Source organism: Ammodytes marinus (genome assembly GCF_949987685.1).
Source record: "Ammodytes marinus genome assembly, chromosome: 9".
Classification (NCBI taxonomy): domain Eukaryota; kingdom Metazoa; phylum Chordata; class Actinopteri; order Uranoscopiformes; family Ammodytidae; genus Ammodytes; species Ammodytes marinus.
In genome coordinates this window covers 20,575,702-20,585,225 of record NC_137213.1, presented here as the reverse complement: position 1 = coordinate 20,585,225, position 9,524 = coordinate 20,575,702, and the positions used below count along the sequence as shown (strand labels likewise).

The window sequence follows — 9,524 nt, the reverse complement described above, 5'->3', positions numbered from 1 at the left end:
GGTTTTTATACAGTAGTTGCCCATCTTCAGGATATTTCAGTACATCTTTAGACACATTGGGGTTAATGCAGAGTAAGGTTTACGTTGCTTCAGTGTGCTAAAGGGGCATTTACCCCAATTGTATCCAAGAAGATCGGTTTACTCATCACATGGAGTACTTACTGTACCGTTCAGCCTGTGAAAGCAGTGCTGTGTAATGTTTCCTGCTATTTCAGAGGAGGGTTTTTTTAAGGTCTGAGGAAATACTCCAAGTGATGTTTTGAGGGCCGTCTTTGCATCTGATGGATGACGTGAGAACTGTAACTGAAAGTCTTCTGGACAAATTGGGACTGTGCTTGGATGTGCGTAATTACTTATCACGCATGACTGGTCTAATGAAAGACACTCTCAAAATGATGTTTGAGATTAAAAGTCAGGATTTCTATCCCATTGCTGAACAAATTTGGGCTTTTTTTTGTATCTGTCTAATGCAGGTCCCCCAATTTTATAGAAATGCAATTCCTGGGGCACCACTAGCTGGTAGAGTATGTACTAGTTAAGGCCAAGTCCTTACCGTAGCGGCCCGGGTTCGGGGGGGCCCTCTGCTGTATGTCTTCCCCGTTTCCTCTATAACTCTCTCATATCATCTGTCTAATGAAGCATAAAAATGCCACAAACAAACATTAGTTATTGCCTATAAGTCCAAGCTTTGTCTGATTTTACTTTCTTTGTCCTCTACAGGGTTGACTCACACTGGCCTGGACCATGAGCAATGATTTCCCTCTTCTGACTAGTCTGACTGAGAACGCCACTGTGAGTATTGCTGTGTCGGATTCCCACACCATCAACACGTACTCTCTATGCATTAACTTCAGCTATCGTCTGTAGTAATGTGGGATAAATAAAATAAAATAAAATAAAATAAAATAAAATAAAATAAAATAAAATAAAATAAAATAAAATAAAATAAAATAAAATAAAATAAAATAAAATAAAATAAAATAAAATAAAATAAAATAAAATAAAATAAAATAAAATACTTAAGAATTGAAACAACAGTGTTCGAGTAACAATTATAATTTCCCAGGTGGGGCAGTAGTGGAGGAAAGACTGGGTGTGTGCTGCTAGTTTTGTGTGCCATGAAGCCTCCAGAATACTGTGGGGGATATCTGAGCCAGCTGCTGTGATTATTGGACAGTTAAAGCTCAAGTCTGCATGGAGGGACAATAGAGAGTCATGTGCCCATACAATCTGTGTTAGAAACATAGCCTGCAGAGGTTTACTGCTCGGGCTGATAGGTCTTGTTTTTCTTCCTGTTTGGCTGCGCTTGTAAAATCAGTAGATGTCATTAAGCTGCAGACGCTCTGAAAAACTGTTTGTGTTCTGCACACACCAACGTGTGTGCACGCTCACACACGCACACAAGCATAACTATGGGTGTATCGATGTGGCAATACAATTATGCAGAGATGGAGCTGTGTATTCTTATACGGACACACAGCTTCTAACATGTTATACTGTATCTCCCCAGAGGCTTGAGCAGAATGTGGGCCACTACAACATCCAATGAAAGTGAAAATGTACAATGTGTGCTGGTGCATGTGAGAAATGGGACTTTGCCTGAAGCAGGTTTCGAGGTTGATTAAAAAGGAAAAAACAGGACGTTTTCATTTGCTCCAATGCACAATATAGTCAACCTCTTCTGGTTTTATAAGTATAAAATGACAGCCCTCTAGTGTTCAGCAGTGCTCTTTCCTCTGTGGAGCAACTAGCTGCTGTTAGATTGAGCTTGTGATTGAAGTTGACACAGACGGATAGATGCTTAGTCTTACCTTTTGCCTTTACAATCAAAGCCGAGTCACCAGAAAATCTGCTGCATTTGCTCTTTATCACACAACCACACACACCCTCCCTTTTCCACATCACCTCCATTAGTCGATCCACAGAAAAATAATTCGGCAAAATGATTGTTTCAGTTTTAGTCTGTAGTGCTTGCTGCTTTCCTTCGTCTTATGTTACTGTTTTTTGTGGGACTGATTGTCAGATCAAATAAGACAAATTAAGAATTAAGAAACGTATAACTGTTTTCTGACAGTTTATATACAAAATTATTAATTGAGGAAGGAACAAGTTGATTAAAAGATAATAAAAGTAATTGTTTTTTGTAGCCCGAGTGCTTTTAGGCATACTGTACATCAGGTCCACAGCAGGCTTAGAGTTTAGGAAATGGAATTAAGGGTCTCACTGACGTTTCATTCTGCATCCCTGGGCTTTCTCAGCCAAGACAGAGTATTAATAAGAGAGAGTAGAGAAGAGGGCAGTTGTGCTGTCTATGGTTGTGTGTGTATGGATAAGAATCGCTGTGAGTAGGCAGGGCCTTAAGAAAGTCTTTCAGTGATATTTCCCCTCCTTATTTAATATTGAGGTGCTTATCTGACAGCGAAATGCAACAAACAGGTTGCCGCGTTGCTCAAAAGGAGAAGAATCAATTACTGTCCCAGCAAGACTAACGCAGACAACTCCCAACCCGACAACAAAAAATGACAACACATAACAGTAGCGCAAAACAGATATGTGAGCTCCTGCCTTATTGTTCCAGTAAAGGAATGAGTTACAGTCTCCAGCATTTTGGGTGCAAGCAATGGAGATTAAATTGATGCTGTGCAAACCCCAGAGGACAGGGAGCAGGCTGATGTTTTTAGTGACACAGATGTCATTTTCTTGGAACATTTTATTTCTCAATTGTATTCTTGTCTGGAGGGACCAGTTTTGAGGTTATGTTTCAACTAATATTTCTGCGTAACTATCTTTTGTTCTGTGACCAGTGTGTGTGTATACATGGAACTTGGTGATGTGGGAAAAGGGGTTGGGATCACTGAGCATTTTGGGTTTGGTATTTGTTTTTTTTAAAGTCACTCTGCCTCAGCTGGTAACAGGCCAAATGACTCTCAGTAAAACTTGCAGAAAATGATGTACAGACATTGGTAAGCTCATGACAGATTGTATGAAGTACTGTAATAGTACACTACTGTATATGAACACATAATAGTAAACGTATAATATATAGTCTTGCATTTTGCTTGTAGATGCACTAATTAATATGCTGAATTAATAGTAGATTCAATGGTAGTGGGTATTATCAAATGGTCATTGTGATGACCCCACAGAGAAAGGCTATAACACGTATTTTCAACGTTGTCCCAAGATGTTCAAAGTGAACTAAACAGTATGTTTGCGCTGCGGTAGACTAAAATGAAAACACTTATGTAGGCTACCTCGGAATTGTATACTCAAGCTCTGCACTTGACTAAATGTACTGGTGCTGTGGTCCTAAAAGCTATTTTATTGGCTGATCTCCGTCAGGATGTGCCTGTGTCTGCGGGCCGGGCGGAGAACTATGTGCTCCTGTTGGTGCTGCTGAGTTCTTTCGCCGGGGGGACGCTGGTCCTGCTCTCCCTCCTCCTCCTCTTCTGTCACCGCTGCTGCAAGGGTGGACGACGCTACTCCAGGTGGGTGCACCCTGCTGTGTGACACTCAGACCTGGGAGCTGGAAGGCCTGGTTTGTCTGCAAACAAACATGGATTGCTGGAGCCACCATGATTGAGTGAAAGTGAATGTGACGGCACAGAGAGTAAAACTTCTTTCCCCCCTTTCAGGGCCAGCGATGACCTTGAGAAGACGAACACCACCTTTGCTGAGGATTCTCAGCCCACCCAAGGTCAGAGTGGTGTATGAAGTTCATGCAGTATGCACTGTACATATTTTCTCGTTCACTGTTGAAACTAACTCAAATATTTCTTTCCCTCGCTTTGTCCTTTTCCTCTTCGTCACTCAGAAATAGTCATTCATCTCGATGAATCAGACGCTCTCTCTGCTTCGAGCTGTCACGATGGAGAGTCAGAGCGATTTGTCTTCACTGGGTCGACTGGCCGCAGAGTCTCCTTCAATGAGTCTGCTCTTTACGAACAGAAGACGACGCAGGAAAAAGGGCGCAGGTACCGTTGAAACGGAGCTAAAGTTTAACACTGTTATAGTTTTGATAAACTGTTGAATGAATTAGATTAAATCGGTGATTCAACCTTTGTCTCAGGTACACTCTGACTGAGGGAGACTTCCACCATCTGAAAAAGGCCCGGTTGACCAACCTTCATCTGCCTCCGGCCCCCTGCAGCCTGAAGATCCTCACCATCATGGAGTGTGACTCAACAGAGAGCAGCACCATCAACATCAGTGAGACTGCAGCTCCCAAACTGCCCCTCACCATCTACCAGGTAACTTGGCAATATGTCTGATTTTATCTCAAAGATTTCACCAAATCATGTGTTTGGTCTCTCAATTCTTTCCTGCATTTAATTTCTCTCTCCAGCCCACTGAGAGAAGAGTCGCCGACTGGATGGGACAGAGCCTGAGTGGAGGTCTGCCAGGAGACCCGCACCACTCTACCATTCTAGACCAGGGCCCCAGACATCTATCATCAGCCATGAAAACACAGCACAAAAGGTCCCAGACGGTGAGTTTCAACCTTTTTTCACTTTGCATTGAGAGTGATCATATTATTAATAAATGATAGTGGTCAATAAGCTTTTCACCATGCTAGCAGCACAACTCTTGAGATCGCAATGTGGGGTTGAAGGTCTGTCTGTCGACCACTTTGGTTCAGAATGAAATATCTCAACATAAACTGGATGGAATACCAATACATTTAGAATATTTAGACAATCAGGATTCATAAACAATGAATCCCTAAATACTCTGATCATCCCTTAAATGTTACTCTAATGCCTCAAAATGAAATGTAACTTTAGTGGTACCTGACTTTTCATCAAGCAACATGATGAGGCCAAGAAGTACTTAATCCAGGATTTTGAATTACCTGCTAAACTAATAAGCCTCTTCAGTACTTAGTGTTTAGTGCTAATTAGCAAATGCCAGCATGCTAACATGTTAGACTGGTGGTAGATGGTTACAATGTTATACATACCTGCTTAAAGGTGCTGTAAGCGGAATGGTTCTTTTAGCTAACTTCCTGTCAGTTACTGCAGTTAGCACTCCCCTCCCTCATCCCTACGTCACCACATTGATGCACTGCGGTCTTCAAGCAGCGAGTTATCTAGCATCATCTCAGATCCATAAGTGTGATAAAACATGATAAAAACCATCAAAACAGACATTGGGAAGGATTTTCACCTGCTCCGCCATTGTATGTGCATAAACATTCACCCATCTGTCGCTCTGGTGTGCACCGGCAGTGAGACCATGAGTGAGATGGGTGTCGGTTTGTAGCGTTGTCTCTTGTGATTGGATATTAATTTTGGGATCCCCGAAACGTTTATTTGCCGATTACATGCAGAGCAACTGACTGAGAGATCGGCTTTATGAAACGTGCACATTTATGGAAGGGATCACTGTATGAGTAAAGAGCGATTTAACACTTATAAATATACCGCTTACTTCACCTTTAACATTAGCATGATAGCATTGTCACAAGCCAAAGCATCTGTGTCCCTGATAAGGCTCACAGAGCTGCTAGCATGGCTGTAGAGTCTTGGTCTTGATTTATAATGTCCTCAAAAAGGGATGAGATGCTGTTTTTTTTTTGTTTTTTTACATTTTTTTTATCATGTTTTTAGAGACAGATCCTCAATCTTTAACTTCAATTAGAATTTTACTTTTTTAAAGTAAACCCAACTAAGTATTTAAGTAAGTAAGTAAGTAAGTAAGTAAGTAAGTAAGTAAGTAAGTAAGTAAGTAAGTAAGTAAGTAAGTAAGTAAGTAAGTAAGTAAGTAAGTAAGTAAGTAAGTAAGTCTGTCTGCATTCTGAGTGTTGCCAGAAACACACTGGCACAGATAGATTCTTTATTGCTGATTGATCCACTTGTATCACACACAAACAGAGCTGTGAACAGCAGACACATCAGAGCTACTGTTACATCAGTCATACCTGCAACTGAGTGACAATATGACAAACTGCAATCCCCCGAGGGCTTTGCCTCCAACCGTCACTATTCATCTGAGCAGGCTTGGTTTGCCTGAACGGCCCCTTAATGTCTCATCACCTCCCTCCATCCTCCTCTCCTTTCTTCTCTTCTGTCAGATGGAGGATGTTATGGACCAAGAGACTGATAGCCAAAGGGTGATGAGAGGAGAGTTGACTCAAGCTCCGGGTCAGGCTTCAGTTCTACATTTCTTGTCTAAACTGCGGCGCCATGCCAGTCTGGAGGGGGCGGGGCCTTACTTCAGGAGGTGGAAGTTTGACAGCAGTCACCGAGCTGCCAGTTTAGATGCCAAAGGTTTGAAATAGTGTCATAAACAGATGAGTGAGCTTCGATTTGTGGAGGAAGTCTAAAGTTGTAAGGGTAAATGTGAAAAACATTAACTAGACCATCTTTTGGTCTGATTTCTACCAGGATCCCCCAAGAGAAGGCCCTTCCAGAGACAGAGAGCAGCAAGTGAAACCACTGATCACGCCGAAGACGACTCTACTCTCGGAGATGAGCTCATTGAATCTTTCCCTCAGACTCCCATCCAGACCAGTGGCCTCCATTCCCTCTCTGCAGAGTCGCTGTCACGTCCTGCCACCACACCCACTTCCTCAATCTTCTTCAGCAGGTACAACTCTTCCCATAATCCCATGACTTGCAACATTGCATTTCATGAGCTGTTGATTAACTGACTTTCTCCATCTGTGCAGGCTAAAACTGGAGGCCATGGTGGAGGTAGGTGGTAGCAGCAACGCCAGAGCAGATGATCTCTGTGTGCTTACAAATGATTGTTATGCCCAGAGGCAAGAGGAAGCCACCGTCAATGGAACAGGAGTAGAAAAAGAAACAATGTTTGGTGCTGTTATAAGAACAGAAGCAGCGAGAGTCGGGCTAGAATTGGTAGAAGATGATAAGTTGTTCGGGGAACAACAAGAAGCCACCATGCCCGAAAGGTCTGAAGACGTAAGGAGAAGCAATGAGGTAGAGGTAGATGACGGAGAGAAGGTTTTATTAGGAGCCGAGGCCAGACAAAGGGCAGACTCAGGCTCGTCTCATTCCTTCATGATTTGCCAGGAGAACTTGGAGGCTCATCCCTCCCTCTACAGAGACATTTGGAGCTTGCGAGCCTCTCTAGAACAATACGCCTCCTCAGACCAAAGCAGCACCGATAGGGAGTCCATCCGCAGCGATGTAGATAGCGTCTCATCCTTTGGTGGTGCAGGAGCTCGCCCCGGCCTAGACAGCAACTTGTCCCAAGACCTGGACGATGAGCCTGAAGCGGAAGGGGAGGGAGCAGTGTTAGATGGAGTAGTCAGAGGGGTGTCAGGTTGGGACAGTGAGATCGGAAATGGAGCTAGTGGGGAGAGTGAGGCAGGGAACCGGAAGCTCCTCCAGATGGACAGTGGCTATGCTTCCATTGAAGCACCATCCAGGGCCTCTGAGGAAATGCGGCTTTTTGGGACTCCAGGAACTCCTAGAGGGAGGACTGCGTCCGAGAGAAGGTGGTTCTTCACCAGCTCCGGGAAGAAAGGTTCCGTCTGCGAGAGCATTGAGGACAAGCTGTTTCAGGAGGAGCTGGAAGATGAGATGCACAGCACAGATACAGAGAAGAGAATAAAGGATATATTTCAAACTGACCACAAGTCTCTTACCATTCAAGAACCATATCAACTTCCGAAATCCCTTCATCCTCAGAAACCTCCAGAATCACAATCACAGCTGATTTCACAGGTCATGAAGCAAACTCCACAGGTCTCTAAACCTCATCCACCTCGTCTCCGCCGCCGCGACTACAGCATCGACGAGAAGACAGATGCTCTTTTCAACGAGTTCCTCCGTCATGATCCACGGTTTGACCAACAGGATTCTCCACTGCGCTCCAGGCACCGATCCAGAGTTCACCTCCGGAAACAGTGGCAGAGACATAAGCAATACAGCGACCCAGGGTCAAGCACTGGCGGTAGATATTCCCCATCTTTGGAGAGGCAGAGGTTCACTCCACTGCGGAGAGGGGACAGCGCCGGTTACCCTTTGGACACCAGGTATCACAGCACACTCTCACGCATTGCGAGTGCTGCCGATGAAGAAGCCAGTGAGGTGGCGGCTTGTGAAGAGGCAGCCAAAGAGAGCACAGAGAACAGAGATCCATTAAATGAGGGAGCTGCGGGGGACGCCACTGGAAGTACAGCTTACACAACCTATGAAGGCACTGACGCAACCAAGAGTTGTGCAGAGTCGACTAGTGAAAGTAAAGGCTGCCAAGTCTCTACTAAAAATGACCCAGAAAGCACAACTAGCCAGGCTTCCACCACAGTCATTCCACAGAGCTACATGGATCCGAGGGTCAACAACAGAAACAACAACAGTAGCCAAGCTATTCTAACAGATGTTACCCTGCAGGCAGAAAGCAGCCTGACAGACAAACTGGTTGTGTCAGTGGAAGAGAGGCTCTACAGTGGCCTGCGCGGTGCAGAGATGCTCGGCCAAGGTGGAACGGAACGCGTGCTTACCGTGTCTCACACAACCTCACATGGCTTCGATCACATATAACCAGTTGACAATCCCATATTCATCAACTTTACTTCAAGTATATTGCCTTCAGAGAACAAGATGTTCTATAGCACTTCAAACGTCATCGTGTGTTTGATTCTTGGTCAATCCTCAAAATAAACATCGAATAACGGATGCTCAAAGCAAATATATTCTAAAAGGACAGAAGAACCTTCTTGATGGCCAGTCTTTTCTTTCATATACACTGTGACATCATGTGACATGTAATGCCACCCCCACCCCCCTTTTTTATTTGTTATTGGTAACCATTCTCAAAATCAAATGCATCACATAGCTTTGAGAAATAGGCCCATCTTTAGAAGAATTCAATATTTTCAGACTTTACTGTGACTTTTCAGCATGCTACTCTATGTCCAAACGATGTGTATTTGAAAACTGTACAGTTTTAACATTAAACAAAAAGCACTTTGATGGGAGGAAAGCTAATGATGAAGTTTCTGTCAGTAATTTCTCTCGTTTTAAAACCATATCCACCTTAAGAGTCCTTCTTGTCTTAATCATCATGAAATCATGTGGTTTCTGTATTTTGGGATAGGAAGAACAGAACTGACCATATAAAGAAATACATTATATTGCTTCGCAGCTTACATCCCTCTGTTATTAACACGTTATCACCAGATTGGAAGTATTCACACACTATATTGTAAAAGTGAAAATGAGTGAGACTACATTGCAGTAACAATATGTGCGTCAAAATTTTTATACTTAAAGTCCCCCTTTTTTAGGGCTTTTGTTAGTAATTTTCACCTGTTATCCAACATAATTAAGAAGGCTATATCAAGGAACTGCCCTTTGGACTGCTGGGGCTGGAACAGGGGGAAACTGACAGATGATACTTAAAGTGACGGTAACCGGAGCCTCTCAGGCTTTTGACAGATGGTCAAGTTAGAATTGAAGCTGTGAAAGCCAAGGTTTAACTAGCAGTGGCAGGTTCCCCGAAACTGCTCCCCAATTCCATCCGAGAGTGATATACTCATACCATATCACAAAATA

At 43.5% G+C, this 9,524-nt stretch overlaps 1 protein-coding gene across 1 annotated transcript; it reads left to right on the top strand.

The window, feature by feature from the left end:
• Positions 1 to 744: 744 nt before the first annotated feature.
• Positions 745 to 8,510, top strand: cbarpa (CACN subunit beta associated regulatory protein a; the record flags this gene model as incomplete). The annotated part of the gene is made up of 9 exons (XM_080034067.1): positions 745 to 792; positions 3,343 to 3,488; positions 3,636 to 3,697; positions 3,815 to 3,974; positions 4,070 to 4,250; positions 4,346 to 4,489; positions 6,074 to 6,269; positions 6,387 to 6,588; positions 6,671 to 8,510. 9 exons carry the CDS (start codon positions 745 to 747, stop codon positions 8,508 to 8,510), a joined length of 2,979 nt encoding a protein of 992 aa, XP_079890193.1.
• Between the last annotated feature and the right edge of the window lie 1,014 nt (positions 8,511 to 9,524).